Source organism: Zootermopsis nevadensis, unplaced genomic scaffold (assembly GCF_977971745.1).
Source record: "Zootermopsis nevadensis isolate Lab colony 2312 unplaced genomic scaffold, Znev_1.0 Znev_ptg000015l, whole genome shotgun sequence".
NCBI classification, from domain to species: domain Eukaryota; kingdom Metazoa; phylum Arthropoda; class Insecta; order Blattodea; family Termopsidae; genus Zootermopsis; species Zootermopsis nevadensis.
In genome coordinates, this window is record NW_028259147.1 from 5,965,761 (window position 1) to 5,991,960 (window position 26,200).

Genomic DNA, 26,200 nt, shown 5'->3' on the forward strand with positions numbered 1-26,200 from the left:
TAAAGTTATGAGTGTACTCGGGGTTGGCAGTGAAGTAATTACTGGAATAAAAATAAATTTATCTGGCACCATACTAGTTATGTAGCATGTTATCTGGAGGCTAATTCATCTATCTTGCATTCTATCTTAATATCGATTAACCACAATTATTCTAGAAGAGGCGTTTCCTATTTTAACACGGTCCTTCCAAACTAATGTAGGATATTTCTAGACCTAGGAGGTATTATAATATCAAAGAAAATTTTTAAAGAAAATTATTTCAACTGAAGTAAGTTTTACACTTCGATCTCATTTGCTTCATTTATTATCATTTTAAACTAAATTTAAGTCCGTTATTCAATAACAAAATTTCCACGTTTTAAATCGAAAAAAAAATTATTTCACACAGAAATATAACCATAGGAAAGTATTCAGTGTCCCACACTCATAAATCCTTACAGGAAAACTGAGGGAGAAATCTTTCAGTTACAAATCCATCTTGTAGTTACACATACAGATAAGTGTTCAGAGGAACAAGGCTGCCTGGAGGCCTGTAGTTTTAATCCAAGCACGTTACTGAGCTAATTCTTCCTGTTGCTCAGAAGAGCCAGTTTATTTATGGGCTGTAAATTTTAACTGCAGTTTCTGGTAGCCGCAAAGAACAGACCCATACTGCATGATGAGATAAAAAGAGAGAGTAAGGACAGTAGAGGATATTCTGTAGAATGGAGACTGGGTTACAGAGGACGAGAGAATGTGACAATGATAAAATTATGCAAACGAAAGAGGACTTAGAGAAAAAGTGTGAAGGAATAGGTTGCAATTTTTTTTTTTCCAAATGTGGTCCTTGTAACTTCGTATGCATCACTGGGTTTGGTATCCGTCAATAACTAAATTAACTCCACAGAGCACAAGTCTTCTGGAGAAGCTTACAGTCTCACGATTACTACACGTCCGTCGCCTTTTATGGACCCTGAAGTTTCATCACCGCATTCACAAGAGTCCGCCAACGCAAGCAGAAACGTCAGGAGATGAGTGACCACGCTGAGGTTGATAATAGGTAATGCACATGAAAAGAAGATGGACAGAAATATGAACGAGAGACGAAAGGAGAAACAATTAAATTCAAGTGCATCGAAAAAATAATAGAGAGACGATGCTGACGCAGAACAAAACCGGGGGCGGTTAGAAAAGAGGTAATGATTCCAACTCGTGTTCAGAAATTATATGGATCGAATATTGGTCAAGTCTCCAGATATTTTGCGAGTAGTCTTATTCAGTCCGTTCATACAAATTTCCGGGAAGTACCTCGCAATAACCCCATTTCCAATTTCCCTTTGCCATTTCCATCTTACTGTAAATAACATCCTCGCATCTCACGCGAAGCTGCGGGTTAATTTCTGATTCTGTTAAGTATCCTTACATAACCTATAAAACAACTGACTTATTTCTGCAGATACGATACTGTAACATGAGAGAAGTGACGCATTATGGGAAAATTTATACAATGATAACTGATAGATAGAATTCAGACTGAAGGAATATAGGAAAGGGAAATATAAGACGCGCGGGAAATACGTGTTTATCTACAGGATAAAGGAGAGAAAGGAAGATAGAAGATAGGACAGCAGCTAATTAAAAACAGATGACATAAGGCAAAGGGTGAAAATGAAAAGTAAAATGAAAATGAGTTAGTGAATGGAATTGAACATAAATTGAATAGACTGTATAAGTTTACGAAACTGGAAAGAAGGTAGCATGTAGTGTAAGAGATTAAATGGAATATGTAAGCAATCGGAGAGACAAAGCAAAATCTCCAGAATATGAAAATAGAAGAGTCAAGGAGGAAAGTAACTCACAGGACGAAACATAAGAAACGTTGTCTCTACACTCTGAGACAGACGCAATGTTAAATTATTCCTTTGAAAAGCAACAAAATCACACGTGCAGGGTAGCCAGTGGAATGCGTGCTATTAGAAGCAGGCTCCTGCAAGCATGTCTTCACAAAAGCAGCAACGACTGAATTCTCTCTTAAGATTATTCCAAGAAATAGGTGGGAAGTTAAGTCTGAATAGAAAAATTTTCTGCGCCCTGAAGTGAACACGATGATTACCCCACAAACGCTTAATTCGTTTGTTTCAGTTTTCTAATACTTACCAACTGACTATTCAAGGCCCTTGTTTACTTCTGAGGCAGTGGCGGCTCGTGAGTATGAGCAGTGGCGGTGCTGCGCAAGGGGGGAAAATCAGAATAGTTTTTCAACACATAACAATATAAATAAACGAAAATTAAATTTATATTAAGAAAAAACCCATACGTGCTCGACGATGTTTTAACAATTTGTAAGTCCGGAAGATGGCGGCCATGATTTTTTACATCACGTTTCACACTCAAACACAATTTAGGAAAAGTAATTTGCTGTAACTATGATACACTTCCTTTGCTCATTAACATTATCAGAACAAAAAATAGTCAGCATACAGCATTATTGAACACTCATTAACAACAACCACGAAACAGTTTGTGATAATTGGGAAGAAGTTAGCAAATAAATAAAGAAAAAAAGCTGAATATATGCTCTCAATGACAGTGTGGTGCACATATGTAGCGTGTAGATGGTGGTCATACTGGGTTTTTGCGACTAGAAGATGGAGTTACTATGTTCCTTCGAAACGCTGGCAAACAGCCAAAATACTACACTGAAACATCGCAGAACACTATCAATATTGCCGTTAAACATAAATTTTTATTGTTTTGGGTCATAAATTTTTTATTTTTATGTATCTTAAGTACGTTTGAAAGAAGGTAGAGAATCTAATAAAAATGTGCTTAAATGAAACGTGTTGCAAAATTTATACAGGTAAATATTTATCTGACTCATTTCCATCAAGAACGGTCTGAAACAATAAGATGCCTTGTCTCCATTGCTCTTTAACTTTGCGTTAGAATACGCCATTAGGAAAGTCCAAGATGGGCAGGAGGGTTTAAAATTTAATGGGAGACATCAGCTTTTGGTATATGCTGATGATATTAATTTATTGGTAGACGATATAAATACAATAAAGTGTAACACAGAAATTGATTAAACGCTAGTAGAAAAGTGGGGCTATAAGTAAATTCAGAAAAAAGTAGGTACACGTTAGTATCTCGTCAGCAGACAGGCGGGCAGAATTGTCTTAGGGTGGCTAATAAATCCTTTGAAAGAGTGACAAAGTTCAAATATCTGGGAACAACAATAACAAATCAAAATTATATTCATGAGGAAGTTAGGAGGAGACTAAATTTCAGAAATGCCTGCTACTTCTCAGTTCAAAATATTTTGTCTTCCCGTCTGATTTTTAACAACCTGAAGATTAAAATATACAAAATAATAATTTTGCCTGTTGTTTTGTATGGGTGCGAAACATGGTCTCTCTCTCTGAGGGTGGAACATAGATTGCAGGTGTTTGAGAACAGGGTGTTGAGGAGGATATTTGGGCCTAGGAGAGAAGACGATGGGACATGGAGAATGCTGCATAATGATGAACTTAAATCTGTACTCCTCCCCCAATATTGTCAGGGTGATTAAGTCGAGAAGAATGAGACGGGCGAGGCATGTAACGCGCATGGATGGGACAAGAGGTGTGCACCGGGTATTGGTCGGAAAGCCTGAGGGGAAGAGACCGCTGGGGAGACCTAGAAGTAGATGGGAGGATAATATCAAGTGGGATCTATGGGAGATAGGAGTTGAAGGAGACCGAATTTTGTTGGCCCAGGACAGGGACCGGTGGAGGGCTTTGATTAATTCGGTGATGAACCTACGGGTTCCGTAATCCATCTAGTTAGTTAGTTAGTTAGTTAAGTACTTTTGTTAAATTGAAACAAGTGTTAGAAATTTTGAGATAGCTTTGAATTCCATAGACGTTTTGCTGTACTTCTATAAAAGAGCTGAGGAAGGCTTTGCTACAAACTTGACTAAGAAATAGGACATTTAATCACATTAATCGTTATGTACAAAATCGAGATGAGATTTATGCAGAGAAGCTAATTAGTTTGTAATTAAGTTTGGAGACATAACAAATTCGAGACAGTTCAAATAATAATAACGAAGAAAACACAGCAGCCAAAAGTTTGTTAATCTATGCTTTATCTTAATTTTCTCATCGAGATGTTGAAACGAGTCAGGCAGAATATAAAATAGTTGAGAGAAAGCTTGGGACTGGCATTGCCTTGGAAAAGCTGCTGCTTCATAGAGGGCGTGGTAGGATTCATTACAGTGTAACAGCTGGAGAAAAATGTGTCTCTCGGTTGAAACAATATTACAGTAAACATTTGGGACAAAATAAACCAAGGAATATATAAATGAACTAAAGAAGAATAGATTAAATATCGAAAGAAGCGAACAATACTACTGATCACACAAAACCTAGTCATGCTACACATTTCTGATTCACGTATCTCGTCCTGTGTTCAAACCTGAATCTCCTGTAGAGTTGTTTATTAACCTTTCGCCGCAATTTTCCAATTATAACTGACAACAGCGTAAAACTATTGTGGGAAACTGCAATTCTGTTGAAACACAAATCCAATTTAGATTTTGATACAAATTAATGAGTATATAATACCAACAGAGTGCGACGCCAAATTAAAAGCATCTGAAAAGTCGGAATTTTCTGACACCACGCCCATACACATAGATGAATATGCGTACATTGACAGATATACAAACACATAACAAGTGGGATAATGCTCAAAATGTGTGGTATCATGAGCAAAAAGTAGATTACGTGCTTTGATCCCCACAAACGGTTTCATTAGGAAGTTCTAGCAAAGACTATTCGTATCAGAAGTAGCAAAATACGCAGAAAATATTAAATTAAATTTTTACAATTTCCACTAACACATTCTCATGTAAATGTATCAATTAAAATAATAGTGAACTGATAATATAATAATAATAATATAATATGATGTAGATAGGCGTGTAAACTATAAATTTTATGAATATTATGGAAAAGAACAGACAGGCCGCGAGCCTAGGACCCAAACAGCGTCCTCTATATTTGGCACTACAGGCTGTTTCGTAGGAAATAAAACGGCCGAAGCGTGAAGCTAAAAAATAACCTCATTTTAATGTAAAGGTTAAGAACACAGAACTATACCTCCGCCTCCCCCATTCGTCTTCGTGGTTCTTGAGTTCAGGGACTATTTTACGTTACTGACTCTCATACGGTTATTTAAATTTAAAAAAAAAATCAAGTGAAAATTTTAAATTCACAGTTATAAATCAAGTTAGGATAAACTTGGAATCGAATTTGTATGCTTTGTGCTCGTAAGGGCATTGTCAAAGATCGTTAGTGCAAAACATAGTTAATTAGAATTATAGGAAACGTGTATGTTACCTTTCTATAAATTCTAAACATCTTTCCACAACTTCTATCATTATCGACAGTTATGTTGTTGAGTATGTGTAAGATATTAGACTTCATGACGTGAATGTTCCCTGTTTATCTCTGCTTCTCATGGAATATTCTATGCAGCTTCATTGACATTGTGGTTACGAAATTCACTTTGAAGCATTAAAATACTGCTTCCAGTCTTAGGTCTTCATCGTACACAAATCCTTGTCAAAGATCCCAAAACGTAGTACTTCAAACAGTATTTCCCTGTTACTTTCTTACTACAGATATAGGCAAAACACATACAGGGAAATGCAAAAACCAAACATAATTCGTTTATACCAGTTTTTGTGGTTAAGTCACTCGGACGTTTGTAATTATGTAGTCGACTTTCCTCCGCACCGAAAGTAGGTAACAGTCACCCTGCCATTTTGGTGCTCTGTCTTCTGGAGTAAGAAATTGGACAGTAGAGCAGGCTTCTCAATTTTCTGAATGAATCCGGGCAGGGAACCTCTTATTACGCAAATGTTCTTCTTTCTTGCTTTCCTTCAGCCGAACTATATTCTCAGATTAGAACTCTCCCCACCCCACCTCACTCCTCTGCCATCACTACAGCAACCGAGATAAGAATTACGAAAGAAACAAGGTTTAATGATGACGACACTCAAAGCAGCTTACACCTCATACTTCAGTCTCGTGGTACAGAAAATAAAATATCTTAGAAGACAGGAGGGAGTAAAGAAAATCGGTAAAAGAAGTTATCTTGTTGTTTAGTTTGAGCAGATTTTAATTAGCTGGCTAAAGAATGCTCTGAACAATTTCGCCTTTCTCCTCTCCCACCACCTTGGTACATCCCATCCTCTTTACAAGCAAACGACGTCCGTTTTATCTTACCTCCATTAAGCTTCTTGCTATAAAGTTTTCTTCTTTTACATACAAAATCTATTTCGGAAAGTCGGAAGAAGGGGACATGAAGAAGATACACGAAAGGGAAGAGGCGATGAAGGCTTTAATGCTAAATAATATAAAACGCCAGAAGAAACATCTCTGTCTCCTTTCCCCGGCGATAATAAGCATCAATAATTCTCTACTTGTATCTTTCTCACCCGGTCCTTCTGCTGGTCTTGGAGTTACTGTTAATTTAGTCGCTTCCAGACCACACCCCAACGTGTAATTGAGATTTTATAGGCTAATATGCTAATGACTGCAACGAAATTTGCTGCAAGAACAGATGAAGTCAATACTTAAGCCTCTGCTGACGCCTTTTTGTGACATAACTTTAACACACGCCACAGTATAGTCCTAATTAAGTAGACGCTACTCTTAAATATACAAAAGAGAGGTTCTAGGCCAGTCTGTAGTGTGGGGTTGTATTGTTATTGGAGTGATGAAGGGTTTCGAATGAAGCAGAATATTGAAGAGAGAAATTTCCTAATTGAAATTTGCATGGATATTGTATCGTGGAAAGTGGAAAGGGGGCCAAGGATACGAATTACTGATTTGTGGTGATGTGTGTGTGTGTGTGAATGAGAATGAGTGATGTCGGATTGATTCTATGAAATGTGGTGGAGAGGGCCTAAGGGGGGGACATACATGATGGGGTTCCTTTGTGTAATGTAATGACGGGACTTTACCAATTGTATTATGTGAAGGATATGCCATATGGGTGGCTTTAATGTGGTGATATTAAACAGAAACTTTCTGTTACTTAAAATACATAATTCAAGCATATTTTATATGTCATTAAGATGGTGTTTATGCACAGATCGCCAATCGTTTTTGGATGACAGGCAACTGGAAGGATGTATTTTTATTGGATAACGTAAGAATGTACGGGGAGAGAAGAAGAAAATTATTAATTTAAATAATTATATTTGGATACTGTTCTCCCATCTGTTGTATCTATTGGCTCAAGAGGAAGTAGACCCCCTTCGCAAAATTATCTTATACATTTTGATGAAATGTAAGGCAGACTAAATAAATACGGATAGAAGGTCTATTTTTTGTTAAGTTTCTACTTTAATGTAAAAAGATAAAAATATTATGAATAAAGTTTAAACATTATAGTATATAAAATATTGTAATCTACTCGATTTTCAAAGCCCTTAGGCGCAACTTACGGACCCCCAGAGGTCTGCGGACGCCCTTTTGAGAATCACTAGATTTATGCTGTATTGATGAAAATATTTGATTTCTGTAAAATGTTGTACAATTCTGCTCAGACACTGAAATGCACCAGTTATAAAAGTATTCAGACCAAGTAAGTGACAGAGGAAAGTACTCTGACAGAAATGTACTCAGTTTAAAAGTTGGATTTTAGATCAGAAATTTCAGTATCTTTATTATTTCTGCCGATAGAATGTGAGTAGTCGAACTACGTCACATTATACCAACAAAACTGTCACGTCATTTTAGCAACTGAAACCTTACAGTAAAAGGAACTTCCAGATGGCATCATCTCCTGCCTAATCCAACATTCATTTCAAACCACGTTCATATTCAATCCCGTAACAATCACCGACCTCGCCTTTTTTATGGGTTTCGAGTGATTTTCAGCGTAAACACAGATTTTTTTCTCAAACAGCATTAACCAGTTGATCATTGTAATGGTAAATATTCGTGTTTTCTTCGCGGTAAGGATTTGATTCTTAAATATTTAAATATTATTTAGGGCTTCGGTTTCAAAGGGTTAACGAAAATGGCTTATCTGTTGCGTAATTAACAGAATAATATTATAGCCAGAATGTTCAACACCAATAACACAAAAGCCCACAACTTTTCTTGTTTTGATACGCTTTGATCCATTTTGTAACCTCATAAACTGTTCATTGATTTGTTTGTTGTTTTTGGCAAAACTAATTTAAAATAGGAAAGAACATCTCCCTCTGGCATAGCGTTACACATCACAATTTCTAATCTTTCTGTAATTTCTGATACGTCATTACGCAACCTAAGTAATCTACAGTGTTGCATTGCTTGCATTTAGTAACTCAGTACCACAAAGAAAGCTCAACACTTGACCACAACAAAAATCAGTTTTTTGAACTCTGTTTAAGGAAATAATTGTTGTTAACAGTGAGAAATAAAAAATAAACATAAAAAGTGCAGACTTACAGATTCTCAAATTGGCAGATATTTATCACTAGGCTTTAAAGTTGCAATGTTTACATATTTCTTTAAAGCCTTCAATGATAGCCTGTATTATTATTCCTGATTACAGAGCAGAACATTTATTTTGTGCGATAGTAATGTTGCTAACACACATTTAAGACCAAAAATATTTGAATAAGAATTGCTCATTTTTCGAATAATTTCGCTACTATAAATTTCGAGTACCTCAGTGCAGCCTCTGTCGTCCCCACAACAAATTCATAACACGGAATAAAGTGTACAACGGTAGTTATGCTCTAATACAAAGATTCAAGTATTGTCATCAATTCATTCAAAGTTATCGACACATCCATTACCATGTACGAGACACTTTGTGTTGAAACCTGTACGTCATTGGTGTATGGCATTATCCGTAATAAGTCTGTACTGCCTTCTCTTGACTCTTTAACGTGACCTTTTGAAACATCGCGCAAACTAAACGTAACATGTAACTTAACACAAAATTCAAAACCAAATAACATATTTCTGACAACGCATGAAACGTTTGGTGTGTGGCAATCACACCATAAACATATTGCACTGCCATAAACCTGTCTCTCATTAAAAAGGAATAAGAAATTGGGTTAAAATAGTGGGGGGTAGGCAGTCCCGGAAGATAGCAACAAATCTGTTCCTCTTCTCATGCCACCGGCTCTGTTTGACAGGGAAGTGAAGAGAGAACTTGAAGCGAAACTGTGAGAGGATATGGTAATAGCGCGAAAAGGGGAGGGGTGAAGACTCACGATAAAAGAAGTGGGATTCTATACCGATTCTATAGCCCGTACCGCAAATTCCGCATCGACACTTCGCCCTGGTCCCAGCAACGAAAATCTACGTTCATTTGCAGATTTCAACTCAAGACGCTATGGTTAAATCAAAATTGGCGAAAATGCTTTCATATTTTAGTTACGATGCGTTGGGCATGTAGTTTGTAAGAAGAGAAAATGTACAATTGAATAAACATTTTCTTGGATATTATCCATCGTCTAGTAAATATAAAACGTAAAACGACGTTTCGGAGATGGGACTCTATCTCCGTCTTCAGGTTCCTACACAGTTGGGCCCACTAGATAGAGCTAATCCCTATCTCCGGACCCAGACCTAATAGACGATGGATAATATCCAAGAAAATTTTTATTCAATTGACTCTTCACCATCGTCAAGAAGTTTTAGATTTAAAATGTACAAAGTATTTTGAATGTGAAGATTTCTGTCTTCTGGGTTGTTGCGCTGTGTAGTCTGGTCCCTGATGACGGTGGCAGTATGACCTCAGAAACGTTGTTAAACATCTACCAGACTACACAGCGCAATAACCCAGAAGACAGAAATCTTCATACTCACCGCCTTGATGATGGAGGCAGTATTACCTCTGACACGTTGGTAAACATCTACCAGACTACACAGCGCAACAACCCAGAAGACAGAAATCTTCATACTCATCGCCCTGATGACGGAGGCAGTATGACCTCTGAAACGTTGGTAAACACCGACCAGACTACACAGCGCAACAACTCAGAAGACAGAAATCTTCATACTCTGATGACGGAGGAAGTATGACCACTGAAACGTTGGTAAACATCGGCCAGACTACACAGCGCAACAACCCAGAAGACAGTAATCTTAAGACTCATCGCCCTGATGACGGAGGCAGTATGACCTCTGAAACGTTGGCAAACATCGACCAAACTACACAGCGCAACAACCCAGAAGACAGAAATCTTCATACTCACCGCTGTGAGAACCTCAAATCTTACATATATTTTGAATGTGCCCACATAGATGATCATGAAGCAACAATTAAAAGATAACGTTGACTTACTGACAAAATAGGTATGTATACGTTTGTGTCTGTGACCAGTTTCATTGGCAATGTCGAACCTACGGCTTACACTAATATAAAGCCAAGTATAGTGCAACTGTATTATGTGGCACAATGCAATATCGAAAGACCAAGAAGTCTTTTATACTGACATCTGCTGCCTGCATAATTTTGCTACGTCATGAAACAATAAAACAAAAAGAAAGTTTATTTTTGCCAAATGGACTATAGGAAACATAATGCAAAAAAGATGGGGTTGCGGGTGGAGGGGTGTGTGTGGGTGGAAAGTAAGAGTGATAGGAGAGAAATATTACAGAGGAGACTGGCAGCAGTCAGGCGTGAAGAAGATAAATGGAGAGTGTTTCCTACCAGCAGCACAGTTCAGAACTCGAGATAAGCCACCGGCAGCGCCACTCTTACAGCGCGTGGAACCAAGCAACCAACAAATGATTGTTGTAACTAGCTACGAAACTAAGGAACGAAGGACGGAGTAACTAAGCAACGAGCAAACACGAGATTTGAGGTTCTCAAGGCGGAGAATATGTCGACGTTGGTCTTCTGGTTGTAACACCACGTTTCGGAAGGACATACAGCTTCAGTCTTCAGAACGGAAGATGGAGTGGTATGTTCCTGTGGAACGTTTGTGTCTATCTACAAGTCCACAAAGCTTTATGACACAAAAAACAAACAAACATACACTAACAAACTGACTGAATATTTAAGATGTCAACAGAACACCCGGTTCTTAACTTCATAAGTAACTAGGAAACAAGTTTGTAAAATGAGTAACAAATTATAAAAATAAATAAAAAAATTCAGACAGCGAATACTTACATCTACAATTGCAGGGTATCCCATATGCAGGGAAATACATTTCTCGCACTACTTCAATTCATCCCTGCCAGGCAACACTTCATCAGTGATCCATATACATTTGTGACCGACAGGCCAAACCAGCCAGCAATGGATCACAACCTCTGGCTCCGACTTGAAATTAGGCTGGACTCGAAGGAAAAAAGGTTTAGTTTTATTTTATAATTTCTTGAGGATTTACTACGCGTCAAGCTGACCACTCGCCCAAGTATACAGAGTTGCTGTTAAGAAGGCATATAGCTTTCACACCGATCCTTCCATAAACATTTGTGGTTCCGTGTCAGGCACAAGGACACTTCTGAGCGGAAGACAATTTAATTCAATCTCGGTTTTTGATTGGGGGTTTCACCTTTGAAATAGAAACTAGATGGACTCTTAAGTAAAAAAGGTAAGGTTTAGGTTCTGTGTTACAGGGAATTGGACTATCTCCTAACCCAGAGAACTGGAGGCATATGTCAGTTTGCAGGAGATTGTAGGAGTGGGTACATTGCAAATTATGCTAGGCACTAAAAGTGAGACATTAAACAAAATACTACCGCCGTAACTGTGGTTCTGTTAGCGATATAGAGTGTAGCTTTCATAATTTTTCTCCCCGAATGATGAGGTTTCAATTTCCAAGCCAACGAATCTCCCACTTTTTACTTACATCGTGTAATTTATATAAAAATGTTTCATACTCTAATTTTTAACTTTTCGTTTCTTTGAAAGGAGTCGGGATATTGCGGCCAGTGGCTGGCTAGGAGTTAGACGATCAGGATAAGGAGTTTTCTCCTCACTACAAACAGAACGACTCTGAGGACAACAGAGCAGCGTGTTCTATTGACACCAGGGGCTTTCCCTCGGGACAGAACCCTTGGTGCATGAAGTTGACTACTGACGTCCATTTAATATAAATAGCTGGAAATATTACGACCAGGAACATATTTTTATTACCGCTATTATTAAAATAAAAATATATAATTCTATTAGTAATGACTTTGAAAATAAAATATTATCAGCTATTTAATATTCTCATCCGATAAACTAATTGTTCTAGAAATTCGAAGGCATTTAACATTTTTCTTGTATAATCGTATGAGTTCATTGATACACCATATGCCATTCGGATACCAAAAATGAGTGGGTCAGAGATTCAGCGGAAAGCATTTTATCAGCTACTGACAAACTTTGACGTCTTTTGAGATAAAGGACGCTTTTTATCAACTTGTGTATACTCTCTCACCAACAAGAGAGTCGCGACGTCACATCCAGTGACAAGCCCCTGTTGTATCCCGAGTCAACTAACCAGATCCTACAGCTTAAATTACCAGGATTACCTCGCCGGAACAAAGCTTCAGCTGTCCTTAATCTTCAAGACTATCCCATTCTCTTGCCTCGATCCTTTCTACCACCCAGGACGAAGGAAGTTGGACTGACTTTGCTTTGTGACCTGCTTGTGGTCTAACTGGAAGGGAAAACCAGTATTCTTAAGATTAAACACAACCAAGATCCATTACAGCCCTTTATCCGAACATGTATTTATTTGAAAGCGTTATTTTACAGGAAATAGCTGTTATAATAGAATGGAAGCAAATCGTTTCAATAAAATTACGATTTATATTCCGCATATTAAAAACTTCATATCGATGTTACTTTTCGGGAGATTAAATAAAAAGTATATGGTGATGTATGCCGGACATGTAGCACAAATTTGCAAGTTAAAAATGTGTATGCAACTTTCGTTCGAGAATCTAAACGTAACAGGTCACTTGGAAGACCTACAAACAGATGCAGAATAATATTATGTAATATAATGAACCTTAAAGAAAGAAAACTCTAACGTGCCGAGTTGTATCACCTGAATAAGGCAGATTTATGAGAACACGATTATGAACTTTGGGGGTTCATAAACACAAGTCATTTCTTGTAAGATTTGAGGTTTTCACAGCGGTGAATATGAAGATTTCTTAACCAGATCAAGGGATTTAAACTTTTTAAAATACTAGTCCACGAAGTTGGATTAATTACCTGTCACAATTTATTCAGATAAAATTCGTCAAGCAAGCTGCTACATATTAAACCCTCGGACGTGTTGCCTTACTGCCACTGGAACCAACTAAGTATTAGTATCTAAGACAAGTTTGTGACTGCGAAGTTGTTCCGATGTCTAGGAAGCCAGCCGTCAATCAATTAGATTAGTTCTAAGTCTTAGCATGATGGCTAACATTTCCTCCGAAATGGCCCGTCCCTCTACTCAGTTTCCCCTTCCTTCTCTACTACTCTTTGAGGGATTTAATTAAGACTGCCCCCCCCTTCCCCTGGAGGGGTGGAACCCAGCGGTTACCTCACTCCGTGATAGCACCCCGGACCTAATCACAAGTTTGTCCTTCCTCTCGCTTCGGGCGGCGGCTGGTACAGCAGAAACGAGACGCAAACGATTTCCAGGCTCCTTGCGTATCCCTAGGAAACTTTCGGGAGGACCCGGGATAAAGGGCATGAGCGTAATGTTATTAGACACTGACATGGCGCGGGGTTTAAGAGAACTGTGCACGTATGTACAGTATTTATTTACTATGCATATTGTCTTTTTATGTACTATGTGCGTATGTATCTGACTATTTGGTTGGTCGCGCACCGCTTAAACAAGGCTCCTGTCTTGTTGGTCTGTAATGCCAGAATTTTTTGTGATAGTTGCAACGTCAAAACAAGGAGACTTGCAGCAGGTCTGAGTAAAAATGTAGAAACCCTCTGCATCGAATGATTCAACGACAAAAGGAGACTACATGGCACAACAACCAAGAAGACAGCGATTCTATCAAGACTACATAAAGCTGAACGCAACTATCAATGCATGACCCACCGCCAAGTGGTACGACGTGTTCCGAATACGAGTAAAGTATCGCTCCATAAAACAATAACATTGACTTCCATACGCACTGCAGAAACAAGGATCTGAGGTTTTCACGGCGGTGAGTCCGAAGATGGCTGTCTCGTGGGTTACAGCGCCGTGCAGTCTGGTAGAAGTTTACCAAAGTTTCAGAGGTACTTCTTGCCTCCATCATCAGGGCGATGAGTTCTTTATATCGCCCTGATGATGGAGGCAGAAAGTAGCTCTGAAAAGTTAGTAAATTTCTACCAGACTACACGGCGCTGTATCCCAGAAGACAGCCATCTCAGTAATGTCTATTTTTATATCCGTACACAATGCCATAGAAATGTGTACGGTGCGTGATCTCAAAGCACTATATGACAGTAATTGTGTATGAGTTGTCAGCTTTAGTACTAGGCCACTTTATCACCACGGATTCAACTGTCGGCCCCACTGAACAGAATTCTTGAGCGGAGCCCAAAATCGACGCCGTGGAAAAAAGAGAAATCACAAGTTCCACACTCCCAAATATTTAAACGTTCAAGATAGCCAGAAAGCCAAATAATCTGGCAAAGTTCAAAAAGAGTAACCTCCCGAAATCTAATACCCTGGTTATTTAACGATATCGTTTCAATTCCAAACGTTAGCCTATTTAGCGTGGAATGACAAGGGCAAGGTAATAGTAAACGAGTAAGTAATTCTAGCATTCTCATTAAGGATGTGAGGAAAATAATGGAAATTCATGGACGTTACAGTCGGAAAATAAATTGAGAGCAACTCCAAGGCACCAGTTATCTCGATGTAGCTCACACAGAAATTCCTGACAGTCAAATATTTGATCAGGCTAGTGTAGAACTGTCATTTATACCCCAATTTTAAGATACCTTTTAATATTATCTTTCTATTTTCCACTCGGGCTCTTGCCTTTAAGATATTTTTACTGATGTTTTTAGAAAAATAAAGAATTCAGACTGGAAGGATGTCTAATGAGCCGAAAAACTATTCCATAGTATTCTCGAAAATTACTAGCCGCCGCTGCTCTTTACCATAGGTTGTCATCCCAAAAGGAATGAAAACTGGGAAACAGCCGAAGGACTTCGATTACTTCTCACCGTATGGGTTGGAGCAGTTGGGGGTGGAGGCGGTCGGAATCTTGACTGATTAAAACGACACCGTCTTCTTCTTCTTCTTCTTCTTCTACTTCTACTTCCTGGTGGTGCACATAAGAAATGGCATTATCAGATGTTCGAGGACAGGAGGTAATAAAAGGCGGAGGTCTTGATGAATTAAAGCTGAAGTGGAAAGAGAAATAAGGCTATTGTGTTTCCACGAATAAAGCTAATAAATGACGCAGTACTGCAACGTGGATTACTTATTCCATCTTTGCCTTTATAAAAACTGTTATACATAAATGTTTCATGTAAAATGGTAACTACTTTTATCACGTGGTTTCATGTTCCGTAACTTGGAATTGTGTAAAGTATTTATGTCTTCGGTTTAGTCTCATAACAAACATGATTTTCAAGTACAGATCTTTATTAGAATACTTAGAATTTCCTCATGCATTCTCTGCGTCTTCTTGTGTTGTTTGTGACAACAACAAACAGTGAAGCCTTAGTACTCTATAAACTGAATCAGTAACGGTCTAAACCACTTGGGTCCACTTTTTGTTGTAACTGAATTACTGTTACAAATGATATCACCAAAAGCAAATAAATAAATATATCTGATGCTCAGTTTTTTCCCTATTTTGGACTTCCCGTAAAACGACGTGTGCCCTGGACTAAGGGTCGATATTCAAACCCATGACCTCTAACATGCGTGATAATTGGCTCAGGGGGCTTTGGTTAGTTCGGTGATGACCCTTCGGGTTCCTTAAATCATCTACTTAGCTAGTTATCCTTGATGATTATGTTGGAGATTATGAAACACAGATAACGATAATGGAAAGATGATAATTTTGGTGATAAAGACATTGATGGGACTGATTCGGTCACCCTACGTATTGCTCCCGTAAAAATAACACCACTGTTATCCGGACCATAGGAGGAGCTTCAGATATTAATGCTGTGGGTGACGCGCCATGATTTGTAGCGATGACGTATGCTGCCTGGTAGGTGATTTCAGCACAATGTGCAGAATCGTGGTACAGCCATGCAGAACCCCGCAGAGCTCCAGTCGCTTTAGAACGGGCTTCCTGCTCTTATGAGAGAGAGAGTAATGCTGTGACGACACCGTACAGAATCCAGATTTCGGTTCTACGCACAGAATACACTACAAGCTAAACAAAGCTAACTAACTAACTAGATGGCATGCGGAACCCGAAAGTTCATCACCGACTCTGTCCTGGGCCAGCAAAATCCAGTCTCCTTCAACTCCTATCTCCCATAGATCCCGCCTGACATTATCCTCCCATCTACGTCTAGGTCTCCCCAGCGGTCACTTCCCCTCAGGCTTCCCGACCAACACCCGGTGCACACCTCTTGTGCCATCCATGCGCGCTACATGTCCCGCACATCTCATTCTTCTCGACTTAATCACCCTGACAATATTGGGGGAGGAGTACAGATTTTTAATCTCATCGTTATGCAGTTTTCTCCGTACCACATCGTCTTCTCTCGTAAACCCAAATGTCCTTCTCAGCACCCTATTCTCAAACACCTGCAATCTGTGTACCCAGGCACTTCCAGAACATAGTGCAAAGAACACGAAATAGCTACACGAATGATTTATAATAGAAATGAATGTCCTATTTTTGAGGATAAGAATTTAGCTATTAAATTTTCTCGGCCTAAAACTATGCATGAAGCATTACATTCCACGCCCCTAGAGTCAGACAGATTTATCTATGATTAGGTTTGTAGACAAGCGATGTCACGTGGGCTATTCGTTACAGTGGCTGTCACTGAAATATGTTAATTCCCCAATCTTTTTAATATACACAGACAGCGTTTATTTCCGCAGGATATAAAAATGACTGTTATTTAAAATATCATTAGTGAAAAAACCTAACCCAACCTTCATTGTGTAACAGGACCACAGGACAAATTAAATAAAACAATTAAACATCAGTCGGAATTAAAGTTATTAATTCGTTAGTTTTAAGGGATGTAGCTTGTTGCGTGTTGATCGTTAGGTTGACAATCCGTCTACATGACAATTTTTTATACTTTGATCAACTACAACATTCGACCGATAATTCCTCCACCAAATAAATGACGTCATCTGACACGCCATTTGACGTAACCAAAAATCATACTGGCACAAGAAGTATATTTTAGCTGTAAATAATAATTTCACGCATCTCCAACGATACAGTCAACCCGGGATCCCTGTAACATGATAATGCTCTGCTGATTGACTTCCCAACAGTAACAAATTCAATAAAAATGCAACAAGAAAGCTTCTTCGTACCTCAAAGTTTAATAACCAGAAGGAATTTTAACTCACAGATGGCCTGAACATTCTAATATTTTAACCAACATCTTACGAAATAGCCATACAACTTATAATCTTCTCCCATTTTAGCATAATCTTTTAAACCCGAAGAAAAAAATGTTTCCACTCTACGTTAGACTTTATATGCTTCCAGGTACATATCCATTATGAATAACTGCGAAGCAATCTGTTTCAAATATGTAAGCAATTTATCAGCGATATTTATTAGTTTCGAGCAATTAAAGAGAACCACCGAAATATGACTAATTAAGATCGGAACATGCAGTGGATCCTCATAAGCATTGAAACCATAACCAAAAATTGTTATCAATCTAATTATTAACCCTTTCTCACTCCTCGCATCACTGCAATAACTTATTATGTTAGAAATAGGGTATAAACGAAATGATTTTTTGAACACAGTCATGGACGTTCGGATTCCAGAGAATAAGTAACATAGATAAGCAACGTTAATTTTTTTTTTTTAAAAAAAGAACATAAACCATCAAGTTAATTACTCATTGCCCTACGAAATAATTAGACATGGAGCTACTCTCACATAGCAAAATTCTCAGCCAGATCGTAGCTAATATTTTAGATTAATTTATCTGCTTCATCGAATTACAATAAAGGGGAAAGTTATCGAAATATAGTTTCTCACTTAGTAGTTTGCTCTATTATTTGAGTTTCAATGATTACTCAAGGGCTGAAAAACAGGGCCAGTGACGTAAGTTATGTAAAGGTACAAAATAAGTCATTTGAATTGTGTGTTTATTCATAATCATTTCTACCTGGATTTATTGTTTTTGTGGAAATAAATAAATCCAGCGCAAACGGAGAATATCTATTGTCAGCTGCAGAGAAAGCTACACAGGTTGACGTCATCGCTTTTGTGCTCTCTGAATACAACCGACATCCCCTTCCAATCGTGGCAAATTTCTGACGCAAACTTTGGTTCAATTTCCATTATTTATGTTAGCTACTCGTATGTGTAAGGAAATTACAAATACCCATAGATTCTGCAGCCTTTCTGCCACTTCTAGCTCCATTATTATAGTGTAAGGAAGGACAATAAAATTATTTGTAATACGAACTATCAGCAAGACGAAGATATATTCTGCAGTATAATATGCAGGTAACTCTGTACTAATGAAACAACTTTATTAATAATTATTATGTACACGGGGCATTTGCTGTTTGGTAACACCGCTACAACTGAATGGTAGGTAATAGGAATGGTCGCAGACAAAAAATCCTTAACTCAGATTTGTGTTCTCAATGTGTTGAAAGCATTAAACAGTATCTAGATTAGGGCCCACTTTCGCTTTCAATATCCAGTTTTTAGGTAACTGAAAAAAAAAATTATAAAAAACTTGTTTTTGGAATGCCGTATTTCTTTTCAGCTACAGAAAAGCCGGTTAAGTAAAGAATTTTTCAACATGAAATAAATACATCGTGAAATTCTGATATTAAATTGCCATACTGAAGCACTGACTTAAGTAAGACTACGTTTATTTAATTGACGTTTAAATTTTTGTCTTCTTCTGAAAAGTTATGTGAGTAGTATTACTTTCTCTCCCGTTATATTACAGATTTTTGCTGAAAAATTATAAATAAAAACATTTAAAAATTTAAAAAACCTTTCTTCAGAGTAAATACAATTTTCCGAAAATATCTAAACACAGCAGCAATTTTGATTGTCGCTTGTCAGTCGGTTACTCACCGCTGTCAACTGCGCCACGAAGCTAACGGTGGTCATTTTGAACATCTACACTAGATTAGCTAATTCACGAAGTGTCAATGTTGAAGTAGGTAATGCTTTAGTTTATTAAAATGTATTTATTTAATTCATTGAATGTGTGTATACATCTTTTCGGAACATTCTGTATGTAACCTTATATTTTATTAATTTGCTTCACATTTCACACACATTCTTGAACAGAGAATAAAAACACAAATCAAAAGTCCTACGGTGACAGAATCGAACACTCAAACATGTCTCAGACGGCATCAGAAGAGACGAAAGATTATAAACGTGAGTTTCTAAGAGAAAACCAAAATTACTAGAAATAAGCCAATATCGCATTTTGTTTTGGTTATATATCATCAGTGATCTGAGCCGTCAAGATGATGATTGTGGCCGTAATAACGAATGCTAATCCTCAGCGAGGAACAATATCGCCTTATAATTTTCATCAGGTCTCTCATTCACAAGCCAAAATTCACTGAGGGTGAGTTATTGTGTGTCTCAAATCAAAACAATGCGATCGTCATTTTCTGCGTAGAGCTACGAGCTTCTCTTTTGTTCTTCAAAACAAGAGAGCGTCGCATAGCGCCACATCGTGTCGCTTCGTGGACAATAATAATAACAATTGTGAAACTATTTCCCGTCTGGGAATTCGGCTGCTTTTCTATGCTCATTTGTTTTAAAACGGATCCCATTGTTCCACACGACTATTTCAGATCTTTGGTGTGTGGTCTCAAATATTTCAGAGTGGAATTTGAACAGGATAATACAAAACTTATGGCTGAATGAGAACAAGTTAAAGAGAAAATAAAAAAAAACATATATTTATGTAGAAAATTAATTTTACGTGAAGCTCCTTACAATAAAATCGTATGACACAATATTTATCTAGGCATATTCGTCCACATAAATGTATTCTGATTGGTGAAGACTCATGTTTTTTACTCAGCATTCTGTAAAAACAGTTTTAATTACTTAAATGTATACAAATAATAGTGTCACCCAAAATATAAACCACGTATGCTCTGTTTCAGGGGTCAACGTCTTTATGTGTTTAATATCCATCTGACTACAATCAGTATATATTAGGAATTAAATTTTAAAATATTTGTACAGCCTATTCGAAACATTAAAGGAAGTATGCAACAGCAGAAGGTGAAAGGAACTAAAGCATCCTTATCCATGAAGACAGTTCTGTATAAATCATGTATAGGTTTCGAAACCTCACGAGCATTTCCTGTTTAATTTCATGATATATTACTAGCGCCACTAAGGATCGCGCGGCATGAAAAGTACGCTGGTGTAGGATGGCCATGAACGGCCACGATGTACTCTTTTACAAAAAACGAGTTCACCCCTCCAACAACGCACTGCACTATTGGAGACTACCGTAGTACAATCTGTTTGGAATAGGAATATCCTGAGTGCGCATGCGTAGTTAGATCACTCTCTTCTTCCCTTCCTACTTTCCAGCGGACTTCTTTTGGCGGGCAGACTGTAGCTTCGAGTTTAATCCGATCATAAAAAAAATCTCAAAGTCTCTGACGCCTTTCAAAAATAGGCCTTGTGCATTACAAGAAGAGAATAACGTTAGGTTGGCAACACTGCCTGTGCTCAGTGGCTGCACTTCCTGAGAACGCCGCATGTCAGTGGCAGCAACATAATTTATGTTCTGATTTGGATGGGTGAACACTCAAGATCACAACATGCCTAAGATGTGTTTACACGGTCCTGACCAATCACAGTTCTTGAAAGTCTCTCATATTTCTACATAAATCCTCTGACACTAATTCGTCACTTTAACCCTGAAGAAGAAGGCAACAAGTTACCAAGAACCATCGTCAATATTTACCAATTCAGCATGGTACGACACGCAACTCAGCACAAAAAATTTAGTCAAATGGTTGAAATTGTATTAGGCAGACTGAAAGTAAAATCTCACCAAGTTGCCGGTCCAGATCCACGAATAGTTCCAAAATGGTTGTCTCTTCCTCATGTCTTGACACTTCTTTCGTCCTTACGACTATTTATATAAGCCACCTTGGCGGAGAACTATGGCGGAGACCCGTTAATTATCCACATCCAACAAGCCGACCTGTTAATTGATTAATCACTGAAGTCTAAATTCCAAGAATTCTGATCCTCGCCTAAGGAATGCCAGCAGGAGTCAATGTGTACGTTCAAATGTTATTAGAAACTTAACTGGAGTTACATTTCATTGATTTCAGACGCGTATCTACACTGCACACAAACATTCATTACACGCAGTACCCCCATTTATCTGCATATCCAGGAACATTCTGCATGAAAGAACATCGTTTGGATTAACAGAATTTTGTGATATTGAAACGCATTTTTATTTTACTGATGCATCTTGCCCTCCCATTTGACAACAGATTCGCACATCACCAAATTATAAATTATAAAAACTTCAAAACAATTTTGTTTTTCTTGAAGCCAGTTAACGCTTATTTATAATTGGATGTTATGATTTCTGTTTTTTCTCATAGCAATAAATGACATACAGATTATAGTAAAATTAATTAATTTATACGTAAATATTATATATATATATATATACACACACAAACATGCATTCATAACATACGATTAGTATTAGGTAACACAGCTATTTATAATAATTTAATAGTTCCTCGCACATTGTGAAAACACGAAAAACATACATATTTTGAGCGGAAACAAACTAAAAAACCTAAGTAGGATTTGATGATCTTATAGCGGTGAGTACCAAGACGTTTTACCAACGTTTCAGATGATCGTGGAGGCAGCAAGGACGTTGGTAAACGTCTACCAGACTACACGACGCTTCAACACAGAATCCGCGATAATTGGACATTAATAACGAGATTTAATAGTCTTTTGTTGTGATGGAGATAAACCCTAGAATGTCTAAATATATTATTTATTTTCTTTATCTGCCTTAGCCAAGATTCCTTCTTAAGTGTTTTCGGTCCTCGCTTCGATGAGATGTTTAGGTGACGCTGTTTTGAAAGCAAGGCATAACGCGTGTACCACAGTCATAGAGGGATATTATATACGGTAAGACGTTTGCAGTAGACTATTTAAATAATCCGTCAAGGCAGCACGAGGCGGATGCTAAGTGGCAATGACTTGGAATGCGCCAATGCTGTCGGGAACGAAGAAACACGAAGAGGGATGACAGAGAAGACGTTATCTAGTTTAGGTTTGTAATTAAATCAAGAAGACTTGATGCTGATATGTAGGAAGTCATCTGCATAGTTACACTCTATCTATCAAAGGCGTAGGGGTGGCTGGGGGGGGGGAGAGAGAGAGGAATCCCCAACTTTGCAGAATTGTTCAGGCTTCCAACAGAATGAATTTATGTTGCACACAGGAAATCTGATGTCACAGCGATAGAATGGGCTTTAACCTTCTACACAGTTAGCGTAGCAACGTGTACCGCCTTATTTATCATTTTATTATTCACTAACGAATCATTTCGTTAACAAAGTTTTTTTTTCAAAGTTCTTAGCTGTTAAAATAGCACAGCCTGAACTTCCGTATCCTATTTTTGCTGTTAAGGGTCAATGATTGTTCTTTTACGCAAGAGCTGGACTTTTAAATCTTATTGTTTAGAAAAGCTTTAGATGGTTATTAGGTTATATGGATATTAAACGACGCTGAATCACGTGTTGTGGTGTGTGATAGCTGCAATATACAGCACAGAGGCCAAACAGCTTATACAAATGAGACTTTGGAGATCAAGGCAGAGTGCATAACCATCAGAGCTGGCGTGAGAGAAATGTCAATAACAAATTTAGTTGAATGTGATTTCAGTTTATTTTTAAGTTGAAGTACTCACACTGTTTCCTTGCCAAGATATGAGCCGGTGGGGTGTGAATTCAGTTGTCAAAGTAATACCATTATAAATAATATTAATATCTCGTTTTTGATGATTTATGAAATCACAGTTTATCTCCCTTTATGTTATATATGGTTATAACAGAGAGTCCATACTAGGGGACAGTGCGAAAGGGACATCCCCTCTGTTCTGGGCGATGGTAATCTCCAAACAACACATCAGCTGGCAATTCTGGTTCATGATTTACGGATAAACATTATTCGCCAGCAGAACGCATCCACCTCTAATCGTCTCACCAACAAATAGATTACCACGTCGCTACTACGTGTTACAGGCGGTAATGGAATAAGTAGAGTAGAATAGAACAGGATCCGTGCAAAGTGCTGTCCCACCACCACACTCAAAACGGATTTTAAAATTTCCGCCATTAAAAGGGCAATTTTATTTAACACTCACAACAAAATGCTTGTCAAAGCGTAGGAAAGAATGGCATCCTTTTATCCGTTCTTTACATGAAGTAATAAAACGAAAGCATAATGAGGAGTATACGTCAAAATAGAGTGTATCTTTCGTGTTTAATGGTTTTGCAACTTGTTCTTACCTGAAACAACCATCAATATTAATTAATTACGTACGATTCGCAAATAACGCATAAATAAGAATAACATGTTTATTTAACGCTAGATTATATTCGTCTGTTTGTCGTCTAGAACCACAAATATGCAGCGACGTGTTCCTTGGCTGTTCACTAGAAACATTTTCTGTTAGTGCTTAAGATTGGCTTATGATTTGTCAGCAATACACATTACCTTCTTCATTAGTAACCCTCTGGAGCAGAATTTCGTCGAAAATTATTTATGAATTCAGTCCGTACCACAAAGAAAACACAACACTTTACCATTACAGCGATCAATTTGTTAACGGTGTTTAAAGAAATAATAACTGTTTACACTGAGAATCATCATATTGTTAAATTTAAGCTTCCCGTTAACAACCTTTTGAAGCTGAAACTAGAGTAAATATTATTTAAGACTTCAGTCCGTACTTCAAAGAATACACATAACTTTTTCGTTACAAAGATCAACTGGTTCATATTAAGAAAAGAATCACTTTTTACACTGAAAATAAGAAGAAACTCATTAATACAAAATGCAGAGTTAACTAACTTTTAAAGGAGGCGGTACGTATTGTTACAACTAGACTTCAAAGACTTAAAATATTAGTCTTCCAACAGTGAACAGAATAATCGCTGTCATTGATAGAAATCGAATTCCTGTCGTCAAGCACGTAACCAGTAAAACTAATCGATATATCAACTCAGATATTTCTGGTTTATCAAATCTTATAATATTTAATTTGACGCCCACTTGGACCATTCTTGTCCTGAAAGATGCAACTAGCGGAACCTAACCTCCTCTTGGAGTCAATGGTCACAGAGTCGGATTGCAACAACGGACACATTTAGACCAAACAACTATATGAAACCATGATTCTATCCCAGGAATTCTGTAATCCGACATGAAACAAATTTGTGGCTTGCAAAGCGCTTTTCAGGCACTACGAGCTCCCATAATTCCTAACAGGAATTTACACTTATTACAGACGCATTAAACGTTATCTGTTTCTCGTACTTAGGTAAAAAAATTATAATTACTAGGCCAGCCAATTGAATGTAGCAGGCAGCAATTTAACTGTTAATTTAGATAACTGTTAAAATGTTTAGTAGCTAAGTTAGCAAAAAACTAACCAACCTACAAATTAAGCATTGGAAAGCGGAAGGTCCAACAAAGTTATCACCAAATATTACCATTGGACACGATCCTAACCCATTTTATCTTCAAAACCTATTTGCTTAATGTTATCCCCATTTCTCCCTTATCGGCCTTTCAAGATACCAATTTAAAGAGAAAAATTCTGTGTAGGCCCTCAGTCCTTACCTCTCTATTTGTGCTACATATCTGGTCAATCGTGGAATAAATTTCCTTATTATAATAACATAAATAAACCATCATACGTACGTATTTTATCTTTATGTAATGCCATTTATTAACTTCCAGATATTTTGCTGATAATTTTGTTTTAAAGTATTTGTACTTCATGGTCTTCATTTAAAACACGAGTACATTTCAAAGTTCTGCGAAACAACTTACTCAGTTACTTTCAGTTGTATTAAGTATGGCTGTGTTGTAACTCGGGCGTCTAGACGCTGGTATCTCACCGCGAATATTGAGACTGTGGACAAAGTGACGCTGGAATAGGTTTCTCTCCGAGTTCTGCTAATCATCATTCCACCATTGTTTCACACTAATCTATCACTGCCCCATAATTTGTGCGACAATCCTGACATGCAGCTAATTATCACATCCACGCTCCCAAGTTAGAGGATTCATATCTGAACCGGCGCTTGGCTTGGTTCATAATAAACGTAATTTTGAATGTCCCGAGTATATTTTACCTCTGATTTTTCGAGTTCTGAAAAAAAATACATGTCGAAAACAGATTTTGAACTACATAATAACAAGAATTTCTAAAACTTACACAATCTTCTCATCTCAAACATTCTAAATAAAGCAGCAGACTTGTGGATATGTCAAATATAGAATCGTTAGTTTTAATTGTGAGTTCGGAATTTTGTTGTAAGACTTACCTTTGTCTGAGGAAAGTGTAAACAGAGTAGAGGAGGTTGGACCCGCTGCGAAATCATAATTGGGGTCTGCTGTTGTGTCATGTCTGTTGCTTTTCAGGGCAGGGTGCCAAATACGCACGGCACTTCCTCTGTTTTGACTAGGACAAGATGGTGGCATTGAAGAAATATTTGCTACTGGTTATCCACTGGCTTCTGGTCTGGTTGTGACGGGTCCAGCAGACACTGTAATAATAAAAACCAATAGTGGCATTAGGCAAGATCGTGATAAAATTTATTCCATTTCTCGCCCTCACAATTTATTTATTTTAGATATATTTTTTATTATCATCCAAATATTTCTTAAAATTTAAAATGATCTATCTCTGAGGTATTTCGATAGCAGAATAAAATATAATTTCTGATTCATATTTTTCTTGTATATTAAAAAGTTACTTATCACTCAGAAGTCCTAGGCGTAGATGGGATAATAATATTAAA

At 37.6% G+C, this 26,200-nt stretch overlaps 1 protein-coding gene and 1 long non-coding RNA gene across 5 annotated transcripts in view; one reads left to right on the forward strand and one right to left on the reverse strand.

The window, feature by feature from the left end:
- LOC110835994 (ubiquitin carboxyl-terminal hydrolase 48) overlaps window positions 1–26,200 on the reverse strand; it is a 243,598-nt gene that overhangs the window by 137,726 nt on the left and 79,672 nt on the right. For 3 of the 4 annotated variants that reach the window (XR_015535240.1, XM_087349123.1, XM_087349130.1), the window contains exon 2: window positions 25,724–25,945. Coding sequence is in view for 2 of the 4 variants with exons in the window: in XM_087349123.1 (XP_087205249.1) it covers window positions 25,724–25,880 (157 nt within the window). In the remaining 2 variants the exon portion in view is untranslated. Of the gene's footprint in view, window positions 1–25,723; window positions 25,946–26,200 lie in introns of those variants that run through there. The other variant, XM_087349129.1, reaches the window with a different exon arrangement.
- On the forward strand, window positions 9,703–11,153 carry LOC110835995 (uncharacterized). The gene is made up of 2 exons (XR_002545115.2): window positions 9,703–10,337; window positions 10,643–11,153. It is a non-coding gene; the product is annotated as an uncharacterized LOC110835995 (long non-coding RNA).